At 40.4% G+C, this 20,176-nt stretch overlaps 1 protein-coding gene across 2 annotated transcripts in view; it reads left to right on the top strand.

The window, feature by feature from the left end:
• The window catches only part of CDH2 (cadherin 2), a 410,616-nt gene that overhangs the window by 320,470 nt on the left and 69,970 nt on the right, over positions 1–20,176 (top strand). For both annotated transcript variants that reach the window (XM_077492605.1, XM_077492606.1), the window contains exons 4-7: positions 2,339–2,482; positions 3,429–3,584; positions 6,975–7,119; positions 16,047–16,219. In XM_077492605.1, coding sequence (XP_077348731.1) covers positions 2,339–2,482; positions 3,429–3,584; positions 6,975–7,119; positions 16,047–16,219 — 618 coding nt within the window. The remainder of the gene's footprint in view (positions 1–2,338; positions 2,483–3,428; positions 3,585–6,974; positions 7,120–16,046; positions 16,220–20,176) is intronic.

Here is a 20,176-nt window from a genome sequence, read left to right as displayed (position 1 = left end):
ATGTTGACGAGAAGGCCTTTCTCGCAGTCTCCGCTCTAATTCATCCCAAAGGTGTTCTTTCAGATTGAGGTCAGAACTCTATGCAGGCCAGTCAAGTTCCTCCACCCCAAACTCACTCATTCATGTCTTTATGGACCTTGCGTTGTGCACTGGTGAGCAGTCATGTTGAAACATGAAGGGGCCATCCCCAAACTGTTCCCACAAAGTTGGGAGCATGAAATTGTCCAGAATGTCTTGGTATGCTGACGCCTTAAGAATTCCCTTTACTCGAACTAAGGGGCCAAGTCCAACTCCTGAAAAACAACCCCACACCCTAATCCCCCCTCCAACAAATGATTTGGACCAGCACACAAAGAAAGGTCCTGATCTCTACCCGATAGAACACCTTTGGGATGAATTTGAGCGGAAACTGCGAGCCAGGTCTTCTCAAGCACTTCAGTGCCTGACAATGGTCAAACATTGGTCAAACATTCCCATAGATACACTGTTAAACCTTGTGGACAGCCTTCCGATAAGAGTTGAAGCTGTTAAAGCTGCAAAGGGTGGGCCAACTCAATATTGAACCTTATGGACTAAGACTGGGATGCCATTAAAGTTCATGTGCGTGTAAAGGCAGATGTCCCAATAATACAGTGTATGTGAACAGAGCCTAAAGCCTGGTACAAACTGCTCCTTTTTTTTTCATTTAGCCCAGCAGGCCAAATTAAAAAATAAACTGATAGCTCAGGTTGGAGCCGCTGTATTAACAATCAGATGTTAGTACAGTGATCTTCCCTGCTGTTTCATTGTGTTGTGACAGGGGGACACCCCCCACCAGGACACTCCAGTCTGCGCACCCTCAGCCATTGGCTGTATTTGGGCCAGCCAATGTACACAAATGTCACCCAGTTTCAATTAAACCGGCAATGCCGTCTGACTTTCGGCCCATGTGTACTAGGCTTAACACTGACTTTAATTTTACCATGGTAAGCAACTATCTTCTTATCTACAGGATATTTGTTTTAGTTTGCATTGCATTAGTAATTATAACCTGCAATTATTCAGTTAAATCCATAACTGCTTACGTATTTTAGCTAGTTTTTCAATATACATGAAATTGTTTTGATTTTTTAACTCAATATATAGTCATTTTAAGTAAGTGTACAATTATTCTGCAATCCTGTACACTGTGTACAATTTTCCCATTAAATGAATCTATATTTCGTTCTGTGCTCACAGCCTTGTTTTCCTATCCACCCACAGTTATCAGTCTATTCCCTGGACATTGAGTGTATTGATCTCTCTGCATTGCCCTCTACACTTCAGTCTCACTTCCCCTTCCTCACCTCCACCTCTGACACGCTTATCAAGATCTTTGTTTTTTCACTCTTAAGAGCGTCTCCAAATTGTTTTTGATAGAGAGGTATAGACAATGCAGCTGAGCCTGTAAAGACTATGCACTTCTATGCAGTCAGTGCTGCATATTATTCATTGTAAAGAAAGACAAAAAATGACCCTGAGGCATATATAAGGGACATTGAATCTTCTAATATATACAGGAAGGAGTTGACCAGCTGACCTCATTAGCACACACCCTGCATCACCCACCCACCCAGTCCCAGCACCATGATTTTTTTTTTCTAAAAGGCAATCAATCATTGATCACTCTTCTTTATTTAATATTTTTGCAAAAAAGCTACATGAAAGTTATATTGGTGCATAGGCGAGCTGGAATTTCTAAAAAAAAAAAAAAAAAAGTGTGCAAGGGTGAACTTACCCTTTAAAGAAAAACAAAATGTTTAGGCTTTAGAACCACTTCAAGCAGAACTGGAAGGTAGGTAACCAGTAGATACACTTTCCAAGAAAATGTGGATTATGATTCGAGAAAATGGAAAGTCTAGCTTCTTTATTCGTTTCCACTGACGAAAATAACTGAGAACAAAAAAATGGAGGAACAGTTTGAATTGCAATCTGTTGTCCTGGCCTACTGTGGAACACAAAGCCTGTATTTGTATTCTATTGTATCAGTGTCATATTCCAGCTAATCTATTCTATTATTTTTTTTTTATTTTTTTTCTCATTGACATCTACTATGATTTCTTAGTGATGATTCATTTAAAATAATCTACAAACAAGTTTTTGCTAAATGTACTTTAATTGCTTTTCTCACAGTTATTTTTATCAGATAAAAATTAGTAATCTATTAATTCTTAAATATTATGCTGCACAGTGTGTGCCCTTCTTGAAATATGGTAATTGTTTAGTGCTGTTTTGTTTTGAAAATCACTCAGTGAGGCAGATGGATATAAAAAGTATAACAAATGTGGGCATGTTTTCATTTTAATTTTGTATTTTGAAGGGTTTTTACAACGTCACAGAAATTCGATTTCCTCCACAACGTAAGCACAATGGCTTTTTACAAAGACAGAAGAGGGATTGGGTCATCCCACCAATTAATGTGCCAGAGAACTCAAGGGGATCCTTTCCGCAAGAATTAGTACGAGTAAGTATTAAAATAATTTATATTTTTAGGAATATCTACATTGCAGTACTCTGAAACAGCACAAAACAGCATGTACTATTCATTTTTTGGGATATTTTCTAAATTAAAGAATTACTGGAGGCAAAACTTTTCTTAGTTTTAGATTGGAGAAAGATTAGAACACGCCAGGTTCTTATGGCAGTCTGTGTCCCCGTTGGGAGGGTCATCTTCTCTATTTGTCCTGGTGATCAATATCACCAAAAGTGGAAGGGAAAGAAAATCCCAAATTGTGAATGGTCCCTAGAATAGAAATTGTAGGGAAATCTTCCAACGGGGGCAATGACTAATAGGGAAGGCCCCTCATTTTCTGTTGTGGCTGGGAAATCTCCCCAGTGGGACACAGATATGAAGATACCCGGGTTTTGATGCTCCCTTACATTATCCAAAAAAATAAATACATTTTGCTTTTGACTGCATGAGAAACAGATTAGAACCTGTCAAAGTACTGTATTGTCTGGATTGTACTTGTCGGAAGCTTGCTATCAAAGAATATCCTCTATGCTTGTGAATTCAGCATTATCTGGTAAAAAGTTCACTGTGCCTCAAAGATGGTCCCAAATGATCTTCAGTTAATCAATACTAACAATAGTACAATAATACCAACAATCAAATGCAGAATAATCAGTAACGGCAGCACGTTTCCCTTTTTCTGCATTGATAAGCAAATATAGAAATAATATTTCACTTGGGTCATGGGTTGGGTTTGAGGCTATCAAAATGTAACTGTTTGCCATAGGGCAAATATCCTGGATAGCTATTTTATAGGCAAACCATCTGAGACCTATCTCTGATATGTGAAATTGATCAAGTTTTTTTTTCCCTGTGCTGTTTGCATGCTTTTGCCTTTGAGGTATTTATTCTGCTTTATGTTTTACTGATTGTAAATCTTTTTTCTTTTAACTTACAGATCAGATCCGACCGGGATAAGAGCCTTTCTCTTCGATATAGTGTGACGGGTCCAGGAGCTGATCAACCTCCCATTGGCGTGTTCATTATCAGTCCTATATCTGGTCAGCTGTCTGTAACAAAGCCTTTGGATCGGGAACAGATTGCTATTTTTCATGTAAGGAAAGAAACTACCAGTATCTGTTATGGCTTAATTGCATAGCTTGCCATTAAAATTAATATGTATATAAGACAAGATTTAGAATGTGCTTTCAAACTAGACTGCTGGATGCTTGCTTTTGTAAATCAGTGTTATATCTCACAACTTCGGCAATGCTTGGTGGTTTGTAAATGCTTAAGTATGCATGCAGAAGAAAATATTTCTTAGGAGGCATTCTCTAGGGGTCACATTTGACATAGTTATCACCTTGCTCTATTGCTTCTTAGTTGCTTTACGCTGTTGTAGACACTATAGAAAAAGCACATAAATGTAGTATTTGCATCTCTTTGTGGTTTTTGTAGTGCTCAGACTTGCAGGAATTTCCAGGATCATAGATAAGGAAGCTTAGTAGGTGGTGGAGGGGGATGCAGACATGTGTTCAGTGCTGACCCCAACCACAGAGTACAAAATTGTCCTGATGTGCCCAACAAATTGCTAGTACAGATAAAGAAATTGGCAGTCATAAACTAGAAAAAAAAACTGTAATGCCCAGAAAAACAGCTAGAACATACTGAAGTTAAAGTGATTGTAAAGGCAGAAGGTTTTTTTTTTTTTTTATCTTAATGCATTCTATGCATTAAGCCGTGTCTGTGGCCCAGCTTGGGCGCATAGCAAATCTGCTTGCTGTGGAGGCATGCAACAGGAGGGAGGGGCCAAGAGAGCCAAACAGGGGGCCCCAGAAGAGGAGGATCTGGGCTGCTCTGTGCAGAGCAAGTAAGTGTAACATGTTTGTTATTTTTAGAGAAAAAAAAAAAAAAACAAGCCTTTACAATCATTTTAACTATGGACACAAACTGAATAAAAAAATACATGTAAAAATCTGTTCTGACAGAAAAAGCAGCAAAAGGAAAAATGTAAAAATATGTAGCTTCTTAAGGAGGTACAGCTTGTCACCCCTGTACACCTGCCCCAATAATTGCTTACCTTCTTTGTTATATTACAAAAACTTAATTGACCCAACAGATCAATGTGTTTTATTAAGAAAATAATGTAGTGTCAAATAGCCAACATCAGTTGAAAACAGTCATTTAGCCGTTCCTTACTTTCGGTGGCAGCCCCCTGGTTTGGCGATTGGATGAGATCAATACATCTTAGGTAAGAAAAGAACACATATCTACAAGAAATACACACAAATTCTGTGCATGTTGCTTTATTCCCATTGCTGCCCAAGCACGTAGCTTTTATTTCTTCAATGAAAACAAATTTGTTGTTTAATGCAGTGCCTATGCCAGTGCTTCCTGCCATATATAACCATTCACTACTTCATTCAATCCAGCTGTTTCTCTCTGGCATCATCAGTAGTGCTGGCATCAATTCTGCTGATGTTACCATTATTGACTAAACCTCAGGGCACAACCCTTTCACAATTAAAGTGCACCTGTCAGTTCTCCTAAATTAGCTACATGAATAAAATGCAGACTGTTGTAGGTCTAACATCTAACATAGTTTCTAACATCTACACAAATGTCTTAGGACCATTTAAACAAAAGGAAATGCAGAAGGAGGTCGGAGGTAAGTCTGCTTTCAATTTCACCATGAAGGGACACACAATTTGATGCCCTCAGGACTCTCATATAGATGTATGAATATACACTATATTACCAAAAGTATTGGGACACCTGCCTTTACACAGCACTTTAATGGCATCCCAGTCTTAGTCCATAGGGTCTAATATTGAGTTGGCCCACCCTTTGCAGGTATAACAGCTTCAACTCTTCTGTGAAGGCTGTGCACAAGGTTTAGGAGTGTGTCCATGGGAATGTTTAATTATTCTTCTAGAAGACCATTTGTGAGGTAGGGCACTGATGTGGATGATAAGACCTGGCTAACAGTCTCCACTCCAATTCATCCCAAAGGTGTCCTATCAGGTTACGGTCAGGACTCTGTGCTGGCCAATCAGGTTCCTGATTTCAGGGGGTGCGGGGTTGTTCTTCAGGGGTTGGGCTTTGCCCCTTAGTTCCAATGAGATGGAACTCCTAAGGCGTCAGCATACTAAGACATTTTGGACAATTTCATGCTACCAACTTTGTGGCAACAGTTTGGGGTTGGCCCTTCCTGTTCCAACATAACTGCGTACCCGTGCACAAAGCAAGGTCCAAAAAGACATGGATGAGTGAGTGTGGGGTGGAGGAACTTGACTGGCTTGCACAAAGTCCTGACCTCAACCCAATAGAACACCTTTGGGATGAATTCGAGTGGAGACTGCGAGCCAGGCCTTCTCATCCACATCAGTGCCTGACCTTAAAAATGCTCTCCTGGAAGAATGGTCAAACATTCCCATAGACACACTCCTAAACTTTGTGAACAGTCTACCCAGAGGAGTTGAAGCTGTTATAGTTGCAAAGGGTGGGTCAACACATTATTGAACCCTACGGACTAAGTCTTTGACGCTAGTAAAGTTCACGTATGCGTAAAGGCAGGTGTCCCAATACTTTTGATAATATAGTGTATGTTCTAAATTCAGCCGCAGTGACTCCTGTGGTGGGATGACTATTTGACAACATAACTGAACCAGAACTTTGCACAGAAAGTTGATCTGGAGTCATGCAGTGCAGACTTGCTGCAATTGTGCAACAAACTTGTGAAGCCTGGCAAGTCTAGCAATAGTCTAGCAAGTCATTGTCAAACTTGCAGCTCAATTGCTTGCTATCTGAGAATCAGCAAGGCTCAAATAATATGAATTAGAAAGGGAACCATCCTCTTTCCAGAGCACCAAGCACAACATTCTGTTACTCAGCACCCTGCTAATGGATCACATTTCCCTCTTTTGGCCAGGCTATACAGTATATCCCCCTCTTGTAGTGAATGCAGCTTGTTTCAGTGGTTCTGGTTATAGGTTTTGTGGGGCAGGCTTACACAGTACCTGTTTAGCTAAAGAATGCTTGTGTAACAAAAGGATTTTCTCTATATTTCTCGGGGATTGCCTGCAAGAATCAGAACAGATTTCTGTCACTTTTAGATGCTGTCATGAGTATGACCTATCCAGTTTTCCTGAACAGGCAATTTATTGTGCAGAACATACAGCTGGATTGTCTATAGCCAAGAGAGATTTACGATTTCCCCAAATATCTTGCTTTCTTCATTTTAAAAATAACTATAGCTATATCAGACATCACAAGAAGACAATGAAGCTGAATCTCTGCATAAAAGGGTAGAGTTGCTCAGAGCATCTATTATCCAGTTCTGTAGTTACTCTGCTTGAATTGACAGCAGATTCACTGATATTTCCAAATAAGTCATCTGGGACAAGCTATAGCAGTGTATCACAGGGACTGAGCTATGCGCAAAAAACCTAATCTTCTCTCTCATACTTCTACTAAGAACTGCCATATAAAATTATTTTCGCAGCTGAGGGCACACGCAGTGGATGTAAATGGAAACCAGGTGGAAAATCCCATAGACATTGTCATCAATGTAATAGATATGAATGACAACCGACCAGAATTTCTGCACCAGATCTGGAATGGGAGCATTTCTGAAGGAGCAAAACCAGGTAAATCCTTTTGTCTGTTCAATTTCACAAGTCATTGAAAATAATTTATTGTTTGCTTATGTTGCATTTCAACCCGCGATTTTCTATTTTTAGTTTTGTGAATTCACAGAAGAAACATTTTTTTCCTATGAAAACCTAATCATTCCGTTCAAATCTGATCTTTTAAGGCCCAATCAAACTATATGTTGTGTTGTCAAACATGCAGCAATGCTGCACATCATCATAAATTAGGGTGTGCTGCAGTATAGCTGCCCATTTATTTTGCCCACTTCTGCAGTTGTACATTTTATAGAAATCTCACAGAAGAACCCACTGGGTGAAGCAGCCTACCAGAGTTTACCATTCACGTAGAAAAAGACAAATATATTTTTTTTGGGGTACAGTTAAATAAGGAAATAACCCATTTTTAAAACAAAAAAATGTGCCGTCTGTGCCCATTGAGGTAATGTCCCTTCACTTCCTGTTCCATAGCCAAAATATTAAGTCAGCAAATCCCTGGTTATCACCAGGGGCAACAGAAATAGTTTCCAATAGGAAGTGAGTAAATCCCTGGTTATCACCAGGGGCAACAGAACTAGTTGGAAGATATTTGGAAGTTGTAGGATTTATTTTAAAAGTGATCCATACAATATAGCAATGTGTTAACTTCACTGCCAGCCCTCATCCCCAGCTGCATATGCTTACCTTCCTTTACCTTTCTTGCTACTGTGTTTGCCCACATCTTCATCAAGAAGAAATCTTGTTGAGCTCAAAGTCAACCTGGTGAGAACTTACACTGGGCAAATGACCTTCTTATCGCCCCACAAAGCTGGTCCTGGAAGATTGCTCACTTAGCATTGCATCAAGGTAGAAAAGGTAGTGAGTCGGATGTTCTCCAGTACTCTAAAGTACCGGGTACCTCACTTCACTCCAGGAACCCAAATGAGCAGCAGGAGAGAGAAAGGAAATTAAAGAGCATTAGCAATGAACCTGTTGATTTGCCCTGCATGTACAAAGCACAATTCCCTTTGTGTTTGAAATGGAAAGAGATCTTTCCATTTTATCCCTGATATTACTAGGTAAGAAAAAAATTTAGTTTTTTGTTGAATCAGCAAAATGCAGATTTTGTTTTACATTGTGTAAAGTATATTTATTCTGATTTGTATGATCTGCAAAGAAACATACAATTCCTGAATAAAGATTTTATGGACTCCTGAATGTTGTGTTTCTTTACAGATCCGGGGAATCTAAATGTGCAAATCCCTAGTTCTTCCAATTCAGTTATCATTCATTTGCAAAGATCCTCTTTTTTCTTGTTATAGTGTGCCTCATGCTGTTTTTTTTAGAAATGATCAAATCTCACACTAACTATAACAGTGCATTCATACAGTAACTGTTAAGTGGCAGCTAGAAGACAAACCTTACAATACTAGAAATAAGAGGGCAGCATATTCCTCATGGAATCACCTAAATATATGTGGAATCTGATATACTGTTATAAGAATAGAACTCAAGCAAGTCACAATATAGATGTAAAATGTTTGGTGATTAATTAACACATGTGCACAGCAAGCTGACTGGAAATGGCACATATGAAATATATTTAGTATATGCAATAATGTATAGAAATAAAAAGATACATTTTTATTTTGTTCTGAACATAAGAAATAGATAAAAAGATGTATGCACACAATATTATACATTCCTTTTAGAGCAACTGATATACTTAATAATATAATATTTAAAGCAGAACTTCACCCCTCCTCCCCAATCATTTACTAACTCATCACTTCCCAGCAGTAGTGAGGTCCACTGTCTTATCTTGCCAGGAATCTGATCCTACACACACACATACACACACACACACACACACACAGGCCAACCTTGACTCCTGGTGCCGCAGCTCTTCACACTTACAAAGAAAACCCGACTCTAGGCTCTCTTACATTCCCAACTCAATTCTGTAGCTCCCAGACTTTCTGTTGCCAGTCCTTGGCTCTGAGGAAGTCTGGGGGCAACATCACTGGGATAGGAATGCAAGGGAGCCTGGAGTGTGTTTTGATATGTATATGTTGGAAGCTGCAGCACTGAGAGTAAAGCAGCTTGCTGAGCTCCTTCTCTCCCTTTTGTTCTCTGCCTGGCTCTGGGAAATCCTGCACCAACATCTTAGCATTGTGTGAGCAAGAAAAGCTGAGGCTTTAGGATCGTGGAGCCATGAGGCTCAACAGCAGTACCATCTCAGCTCACATCTCTCCCCTTTGCCAGGCAGATTAGCAGCACACCTTTGTCCTCAGATCAGAGAATCAATGATACAATTCTCCCTTCCCCTGATAGCAGATCCTTGACACATCTTTCTCCTCCTCAACCCGTCCCCTTATGACAGATGTATTGCACATATCTTAATGGCCATCTTAATTTCACAGCACATTCCCATCGTAAATTCCCCCTCTCACACGTCTCCATGTATCCCCTGGATACAGCTCATCTACACCTTCTGTATGCATGCCCACACTGTGCCCTCACCACAAATCATAGTGCACACATTCCTCCCTGGCATGCCCCCATCCTGCTCACAATGTACATTCATCCCCTACTCACAGAGTAAATATTCTTACCCAACTACTTCACAGTGCGCTTCTCCTTCCCCCCAAGCACAGCACATTCTTTCCCATTCAGTACACCCCACTCACAAAACGCCCCTTTTTGATAATACCCTATCACCCTCACTCACCCAACTCCACCCACCCAGTCCCATACCAGCTTGCTCCATGCTCATGAGAATCCCACCCCAGCTGCCATACCAATTGTCTATAGTGTCTGACTCTCCAGACACCTAACCAACCACCCCTGACAACAAAAACCCCAGCTAACAACATATCACACCCTGACCTTCACTGTATCACTCACATCTTTTCCTGTACATATTTTCTGCTGGAACATGCTCCTTGCTCCTTTCCTGCGCACACTGCCTGCCAAAATAACCCTCTGCACTTCTCTTCTTTATATAAGACTGGTTGTCAAATGCTCTGAATGCCTCTCCAGCATATACCGCTCTTTGTAATACCATCTGCTCCTTTCCTGCATATACTGGCTGCTGCCATACCCTCCACCAATCTCCTCCTACACATACTGACCACTGTGATATCCTCAGCATTCAAAACTATTTGCCACCATACTTATCTCCTGTACATATTGCCTGCCATCATACCTTCTACATTCCTGTACATACTACCACTGTCATATCCTCCACCCTCTTTTCCTGTACATACTGCATGCTGACTTATACTCTGCATTGCTCACACTTTGCCTGTCTGGCCCCCCACCAGTCCACTCTACTGTCCACTGTTACACCTCTGCCATTAATCACCTACACATACTTCATGTCATTATATACTTCTTGCTCCTCTCTTGCACATACTGGTCACCATCATACCCTCTGCAATCCTCTTCTTTACTTACCCCCACACTGCTCTTCTGCACACCTCACCCACTAAAACAATATTAAATATTGTATATAATAAAAATTAACACATTTATATTGATAGCTTCCACATAACATACTATAACCCTCTACAGGCCATTGCAGTAAATACTCCACACTGCACCCAAAGTTTGGGTTTGGTTTGTTCAGTCCTTGGTACTTTTCAATGTATCTTCTATATAACACTGCATAAAAAATTCTGGGATAGGAGTGGAGCCCTATCAAACAACATGTCAATAAGTGAAAAGTTCTTTCCAGCACTTTTTTCATTCAAATATATGGTGTTCGCTTTTGTAAGAATCCTGAAGGAAGGGATGTGGAAAAAACATATTTGTTAAGCACACTGCCGCACTTTATAAATACAGTGGTGTGAAAAAGTGTTTGCCCCCTTCCTCATTTCCTGTTCCTTTGCATGTTTGTCACACTTAAGTGTTTCGGAACATCAAACCAATTTAAACAATATTCAAGGACAACACAAGTAAACACAAAATGCAATTTGTAAATGAAGGTGTTTATTATTAAAGGTGAAAAAAAATCCAAACCATCATGGCCCTGTGTGAAAAAGTGATTGCCCCCCTTGTTAAAACATACTATAACTGTGGTTGTCCACACCTGAGTTCAATTTCTCTTGCCACACCCAGGCCTGATTATTGCCACACCTGTTCACAATCAAGGCATCACTTAAATAGGAGCTGCTTGACACAGTAAGGTCCACCAGAAGATCCTTAAAAGCTACACATCATGCCGAGACCCAAAGAAATTCAGGAACAATTGAGAAAGAAAGTAATTGAGATCTATCAGTCTGGAAAGGGTTATAAAGCCATTTCCAAAGCTTTGGGAATCCAGCGAACCACAGTGAGAGCCATTATCCACAAATGGCGAAGACATGGAACAGTGGTGAACCTTCCCAGGAGTGGCCGGCCGCCCAAAATTACCCCAAGAGCGCAGCGACGACTCATCCAAGAGGTCACAAAAGACCCCACAACAACGTCCAAGGAACTGCAGGCCTCACTTGCCTCAGTTAAGGTCAGCGTTCATGCCTCCACCATCAGGAAAAGACTGGGCAAAAATGGCCTGCATGGCAGAGTTCCAAGGAGAAAACCACTGCTGAGCAAAAAGAACATCAAAGCTCGTCTCAATTTCTCCACAACACATCTTGATGATCCCCAAGACTTTTGGGACAACATTCTGTGGACCGATGAGACAAAAGTGGAACTCTTTGGAAGGTGTGTGTCCAAGTATATCTGGCGTAGAAGGAACACTGCATTTCATAAAAAGAACATTATACCAACAGTAAAATATGGTGGTGGTAGTGTGATGGTCTGGGGCTGTTTTGCTGCTTCAGGACCTGGAAGACTTGCCGTGATAAAAGGAACTATGAATTCTGCTGTCTACCAAGAGATCCTGAAGGAGAATGTCCGACCATCTGTTCGTGTACTCAAGCTGAAACGAACTTGGGTTCTGCAGCAGGACAATGATCCTAAACACACCAGCAAGTCCACCACCGAATGGCTGAAGAGAAACAAAATGAAGACTTTGGAGTGGCCTAGCCAAAGTCCTGACCTGAATCCTATTGAGATGTTGTGGTATGACCTTAAAAAGGCCGTTCATGCTCGAAAACCCTCTAATGTAACTGAATTAGGACAATTCTGCAAAGATGAGTGGGCCAAAATTCCTCCAGGACGCTGTAAAAGCCTCATTGCACGTTATCGCAAACGCTTGGTTGCAGTTGTTGCTGCTAAGGGTGGCCCAACCAGTTATTCGGTTTAGGGGGCAATCACTTTTTCACACAGGGCCATGATGGTTTGGATTTTTTTTCACCTTTAATAATAAACACCTTCATTTACAAATTGCATTTTATGTTTACTTGTGTTGTCCTTGACTATTGTTTAAATTGGTTTGATGTTCCGAAACACTTAAGTGTGACAAACATGCAAAGGAACAGGAAATGAGGAAGGGGGCAAACGCTTTTTCACACCACTGTATGCTGAAGGATTATTTTTCATAACAATAGTGTGGCCACGGCTAGGCCATAAGGCTTATTTATAAATGGGACTTAAAGTGTAGATGCAACCATTAATGTCTTTTAAAGTGCATTAAAGCGAAATTCCAGAAATACAGCTCCTTTGTAAAAAGTGAAGGTATTCTATGAGTTAAGTCTAATGAGGTGCATGACATCTCCTGGGCTTAGCTCTATTAATTACCTCTGACAGGTTTATTACACTCCTTAAAGACAGCTATCACTGTATTTCTGGGAGCTGATGCTTAAGGTCTAAACTTCTTCAGCATTAGAGTCAGTGCAGCTGCTATACCTGCACCCCCTCCCCTCCTCCTGCCCAATCACAGAAGCCTTTGTGTTATATGAACCTATTCATAAAATACATAGGTTTCTCAGACTGGGCAGCAGAGGGGAGGAGAGGGCATAACTTCTCTGTGTGCCTCTCTCTCTCCTCTCTCACAGCCCCAAGTGTCTGTGGATGCTCAACCAGAGCACCAAATCTATCAGATATAAATAACAGAGATGAGTTCAGGAGATATCATGCATCTCCCTGAATGTAACTCATAGTTTGCCTGTACTTTCTACAAAGTAGCAGAATTTCTGGAATTCAGCTTTAAAGAAATTACATTTACTACATTTTTATACATTTCTAAATTACATTTGTGTCTTTATCTCTCATTTAACATACAGTATGTGTTAATTTTTAACTACCAATATTTCTGGTTTTAATTATATTATAGTGTGCTATTGTAAAGTCACTTTCTCTAAATAATGAATTAAAGCTAAGAATTAGAAATTTCCATTGATTCCTTAGGGTAATATCTGATATAAAAGTAATCCCACAGCACTGAAACCTGTCTTAAAGTATCCTATTAATGACAGCATCTAGAAACTAGGTGTGTGAATTTTTATGTATAGACACAATAGATATTCCTGTCATAATACTTATAACAACAAGGGCTGTGCTGTATTTTCATTAGCCGTAGGCAACATAGATAAATATGCTCATGCTCACTCTGTAGAGCCTTCATGTTTGTAGTTGACACATAGGCATCTGGCACAGATCAACCAGTGAAACTAGTTGAATGGAATGAATAAAATGACATGACTCCACTATCCTGGAGCCAGGAGTCCCTAGGCTTATATGGTGGATATAGTACAGAAATATGGAAAATAAAAACTGCCATGTTTAAGCCTAGCCGATACTTGCATAATTGTGAATGCTTACCCAGTTCTATTCATCAAGGACAGTGATTTAGATTCATCAGGACATTGCCCAGCAATATCAAGCAGCAACTGTCAGTAGAATCTCAAAGTATATCTTAATTTATATTGTGACGAACAACAGAAGCCCTGGATGCATCGCTTATTTAAAATTTCCATTACAATTTAGATAAGCTGATTTTGTTGCGACACATTGTACCCCTTCCACTGTATATATACACATTCATATTATCAGTCAGTACTATCACTTTTAAAAATGTGTCCAGTTTTTTAATGTCACCTGTGAGCATCGTGCATTGGCCAGCACTGTTTAAACATTTCAGCTTCATTCTCCATTGCTGTCTTCTTATGTGCTAGGTATCGTGTTTTACTACCAATGATGAGTTGAACTGAAAGGCAGAAACAAGGTCAATAAACAGTACAGGCAGAATAACTGGTGTGGCGGTTATCAGGAACACTGTAACTAGCGTGGAAGTGATTTGGGAAATATAATTGGCGTGGCAGTGTTTAGGGACAATATGACAGGTGTGGTGGTGATCAAGGACAATATGACTGGTGTGACAGTGATCAGGGAAACAGTAACTGGTGTGGTGCTGATCAGGGGCACAGTAACTGGGGTAGCAGTGATCAGGGTCATAGTAACTGGTGTGGCGGTGATCAGGAACACTGTAACTGGTGTGGAAGTGGTTAGGGACAATATAACTGATGTGGCAGTGTTTAGGGACAATATGACTGGTGTGGTGGTGATCAGGGAAACAGTTACTGGTGTGGTTGAGTTGGTTGAGTTGGTGACAGTGTTTAGGGACACTGTGAGGTGACTGCTGTGATTAGGGACACTGTGAGGGGCCTGTGTTGATTAGGTACACTGTGAGTGGATGGCATTGTTTAGGCACCCTGAGGGAAAGAGTGTCAGCATTGAACCACACAGAGTAGGGCCAATGTAAGCTTAACGTTACCAAATAGAAGTTTGAATCTAAGTCTCCAAACAAATGCCACCCCACCATTTCTAGAATCATCGCTAACCAGACAGGCCTTTTTTTTTTACTAGCTGTAGAAGCAGAAGAAAACACTGTAGCCCAACAACCCCCATGTCCAGTGCCTCAATGTCAGCTTGACAAAAATTGCTGGCTGCTCTCATTGCAGCTGGTGGAGTCTTCCCCTTCTGTGACTTTGTAGCCTGTACTACACTACAGTGTCAGATGCCTGGCTGCCCATTTTTACCCAGAAGGCTGTCATCTCACAACTTACTCTATCCCTGTGAGGCAGCAACAGGCAGAGAAGGGTTGGGGTCCAGAGGGAGGAGGAAAAGGATATGAGGCAGACTTCCATGGGTAATTTTTACCTCTCCCAATCCCCAGCGTTCGGATCATATGCAATGTCTGTGCTATTGCAAATTCAGCCATACAGATTGTATTGGCTAAATTTGCATCGCATTCGGACCAGAATCGTGAAGGACCATTTTTGTGTGTCTGTACCAGAATCAGATCGCATGGGTGTTCACACCCGTGCAATCTGATTGCTGTCCGAATTCACAGTTCACACTGCGATATGTGAACCCATCTGGGGGTGTCATTCATTTCTATTGACACAATTGCAGTAGTTGGCATAGGGAAGTGTAAACTGCTTGCGAGTTCTATGCGATGCGGGAACCCAAACTGGAATCGCACTGGTTCCCGCATCTCGCTGGTGTGAACCGGCACTAAAACACATCAACCAGACCTGCTTGGTGGCAGGCACTGCCTAAACCATATGATCACATCATATCTTGGGTCCAGGGAGGATGCAGAAAGCCTTCAAACCAAGGACCCCCATTAAGTTTTAGGTGTCTATGCTGAACCACTGCCTGGAACTAACTCAGTATACGATGGAGCCCCAATTACTTAGAAAAAGAAACAATTACTCCTATTACTTAGCAAAAGGGAAGAATTGTAACAGGAGTACAGCAATCTCAGACAGATTGTGATAGTCCACAATGTTCTTAGGGAAAAAACTTCTGTCAAGGGACTCATAATTTTCCTCCAACAAGGAAAGTCACTCACAAAAGTAGATGAGACTGCAAAATGACTCTCCAGTTATTTTAATCTTTTATCAACAATTTCTTAACAGATTGTAAAATTCTTTTAAAAGGAAGTAAATGTTTTGAAAAATTGCCAAATAGAAGTTTGATTTTGAACTTACTGTAACTAATTTGATTACACAGATTGCTTTGTAATTCAAATTATTTGTGTTTTTATTATGTTCTAGGTTCCTATGTAATGACCCTTACAGCCATTGATGGTGACGATGAAAGACAACCAAATGGTATGCTGAGATATAAAATCTTATCTCAGACTCCAGATACTCCTTCTTCTAACATGTTTACAATCAACAATGAGACTGGAGATATTATCACGTTGGCAGCAGGACTTGATAGAGAGGTAAGTTATTTGTTTAATGTATGTATTGTATGTAAAGCTAGCCATACACTGTTAGATTTTTTTCATTTAGCCTCTGTGGTAAATCTCCCTTCTAGCCTATTGTATTCTGACAGCTGCCAGCATTAGCTGTCAGAGTGCCAAGCCAGCATCTGCATCTGATCGAATGCATTCACTGTTTAGCTGACAATTTTATGTCCAGCTCTTATGATTTTTCATTTGAAGGATGTTGGGTGGGAGGGGACCGACAGATCAAAAGAGATTAAGCAAATTTCAGCCAGTTCATCAGTAACTGGATAAAATGTGAACAGTGTATATCCAACTTTAAAGTGAGAGAAGACTCCCAGCAATAGACTAACTGCTGAAAGACGAATATTACCCCAATTGTCTAAGTACACAGCATGAAACTGTGGGACAGAGCTGAGAAGTCCACTGAAGTCTGAGAGTTCCTGCCCTTTAACTTGTTGTTCCCCATTTCCAGGTACCAGGGAGGATGCTTAATGCTTGGACTAGCTCTGTCAAATAAGGGTGAGGAAAAAGTCCTCAGCTCTGGCAAAGCTCCTAGTTATGAATTCAAGCTTAACCAGTTCCCGACCAGCGCACGCCGATGTACGTCAGCAGAATGGCACGGGCAGGCATATTGGTGTACAGGTACGTCCATTTTTAAATGCCGCCCTGCCATCGCATTCGTGCCACCGGCGGCGCACTCGCATGCCGGTCGGGACCCCTGTGAGTCCGGTCGCGGGTCCCGCGGACTCGATCGATTGTAAACAGCATCTCCCCGTTCTGCCTAGCAACAAGTGATTCTGATCTCTGCTCCATGTGATTGGAGCAGAGATCAGTGTTCACTAACACAAAGCCCATCCCCCCACAGTTAGTAACATGCCCCTAGGAACACTTAACCCCTACACTGCCACCCCCTGGGTAACCCCTTCACTGCCAGTGTCATTTACACAGGAATCAATGCATTTGTATAGCATTGATTGCTGTATAAATGACAATGGTCCCAAAAATGTGTCAAAAATGTCCGATGTGTCCGCCACAATGTCGCAGTCACAATAAAAATCGCTGATCGCCTCCATTATTAGTATAAAAAAATATATATTAATAAAAATGCCATAAAACTATCCCCTATTTTGTAAACGCTATAACTTTTGTGCAAACCAATCAATAATCGCTTATTGCGATTTTTTTACCAAAAATATGTAGAAGAATATGTATCGGCCTAAACTGAGGGGGAAAAAAAATTTTTTATATATTTTTGGGGGTATTTATTATAACAAAAAGTAAAAAATTATGCGTTTTTTTCAAAATTGCTCTATTTTTGTTTTTATCACAAAAAATAAAAAACGCAGGCGTGATCAAATACCACAAAAAGAAAGCTCTGTAGGAAAAAAAGGACATCAATTTTGTTTGGGAGCCACGTCGCACGACCACTCAATTGTCAGTTAAAGCGACGCAGTGCCAAATCGCAAAAAGTGGTCTGGTCTTAAAGAGGAAGTAAAGGCAATATTAAAAAAAACACACCCTGTAAGGCAAAGGCATAATGAGCTAGTATGCATAGCATACTAGCTCATTATGAATAACTTACCTGAGAACGAAGCCCCCAAAGCGGTCCTCCGTCTTCCTCTTCGACGCTGCCATGTATCCCGGAGTGACTTTCGGCTCTTGCTGCTCCCGCGCTGTGATTCTTCGGAGCCGTGATGACGTCACTCCCACGCATGCCATTGGGAGCCGACACAAGCAGCATATCGCTACGATCTGCGGCCTGCCCAGTGCGCCTGCACGCCTCTGTCTACGGTGCATGTGCCGTAGACAGCGGTGGCTGTCTTTTTGCAAATATCCCCTAAACCGTATAGGTTTGGGAGATATTTCTTGGACCTACAGGTAAGCCTTAATCTAGGCTTATCTGTAGGTCAAAGTGGTTTGTAAGGGTTTACAACCACTTTAAGGCAGCAAAATGGTCCAGTCTGAAAGTGTTTATAACAGGGCTTTCTTGCTTTCTTTCTTTCTTTCTTACAGAGTTGGGGAGAGCCAAGGCATGGTAATTATTTGCTGCTGACGTGAACGAGAAGTTAAGGGAACCTGTTGCTTTACCTAGCATAGGTTAATTTTGAACAGTCTTGCTCACTGATAGAAAATGTATTTAGCATAAGAACTAGGTTGAAAATCAGGCAAAAATGTATTTCATATAAAAAAAATGGGGCTGGTAATGGCACCTGGGGTGATGATAAACTCATGTGGCTGCCCCTATAAAAAGGTAGGAACTAATCTGGAACTGGTGATGTAACAAACGTAAAGGTGCTCATTCAAAGCATTAAGGAGCAACAAAATATTCAACATGTATCGATACATATATACTATATGCAAATCACAAACTAAAAAGTCCAAAGTGACAATCCCAACATGAGCTGATGATCACAAGCCTGATATACCCATCCGCACATGCTGTAGACACCTTAGTGCCGGGCCTGACACAGTCACATGTGAGTGCAAATGTTGTTATTACTTTTAAACCTTTTTTATTAAAACATACACCATAAGAGCTCTTCTTTGTGTCTCTGGTGGAGTCAGTTCCCATATCCTTTGCCGGAGGGGGTCCCACAGTGGAGAGATGTTTTACTCAGGATCTTACTGGTTTATCCAATAAAGTGCATTTTGACCTACCATAAAAAGTGGTCAAACACCTCTGATGAGTTGCCATCTACTTCATGAGCACTCGTGGTGAAGCATTTCTTTGAAGATACATTAAACCAAAAGATTATTTATAATTTATGGCATTGGGATGGTCACTTTGGACTTTTTAGTTTGCGATTTGCATATAGTACACATGCACTGAAATATATGTTGAATATTTTGTTGTTCATGATGATTTGAGCACCCACACCTTTACGTTTGTAACATCACCAAACATGTATTTCAGTCAAAGCCAGGCCTTCAATTTAGGCAAAAGGCAAGTAGACAAGGCTACCAAAATAGATGATCTGAAATGGTTATTTATATGCAGGGTGAGCCCTTTCATACTCTTTGTAAAGTGCTGCATAATGTGCAGGGACTATGTATAAATGCAGGAAGAAAATAAGGCATAACCTGGTATGTAACTTTGCAGGTGACTTTTAACCTAACTGAAATTCCATTTAAAGTATTCTAACTTTGTAGCAATATACAAAGAGGTTACATTAGAAGAACTGAAAGGGATCAAACTGGTTATGTGTTTCCTCACTAACCAGAGTCTCCCTGTTGTTTTAGTGCAGACATGAAAAAAACATTACTAACTTAACTTGCTTTTGGTTTGTAAAAATCTTCTTTAATGTACTTTTTTTTTTTAAGTACATGCTTCACATTACCACATGCTTTGAAGAAAATAATTTCAGGGGATAATCTCACAAAAAGTTTAAATAAAACAACCTTGTGGACTAACAACCTTATTCTTGTAGGTTGCCTGTTAGAGAACAGTGATATACTGTAGATGAACTTAAAAGGCTATAGAATAGAGCCCAAGGCATTTAATCATACTGACCTTTAAAAGAGATTATAGAAAGGGAAGCAAAAATACAGGTTTATCTGCTAAACTGAAATGAAATATCTGAATTACATTTCCATATGACAGAAAATCTATATTTTTATTAAATTTAAAGGACGTATTTAAATGTAAAATAATAAGTATTTTAAAGGTACTTTAGTTTTTGTTTCTTTTTTGGGGTTTTGTTTAGTTTAGATTTAGAATCAGAATTTAGAACTAGATCAGGAGCCTACTTCCTTTTCCATATTGCCTAAATCCCTATTTCAGATTTCACCAGTGCCACCTGCTGGTGAAATCTGTTACATCACTTCCTCCAGGCAGTTATGAGCTTTCCAGATCCTCAGCTAGAAACAATAACTGTTGTTTCCCAAAGGTATATGAACGACAGCAGGTTGATGGCCTTGCTGTTGCTTGCACAACATGATCCAATGCGAACA

Source organism: Lithobates pipiens, unplaced genomic scaffold (genome assembly GCF_037356315.1).
Source record: "Lithobates pipiens isolate NorthernLeopardFrog02 unplaced genomic scaffold, aLitPip1_a1.2 Scaffold_19, whole genome shotgun sequence".
Classification (NCBI taxonomy): Eukaryota; Metazoa; Chordata; class Amphibia; order Anura; family Ranidae; genus Lithobates; species Lithobates pipiens.
This window is presented reverse-complemented; position numbering and strand designations above follow the sequence as displayed.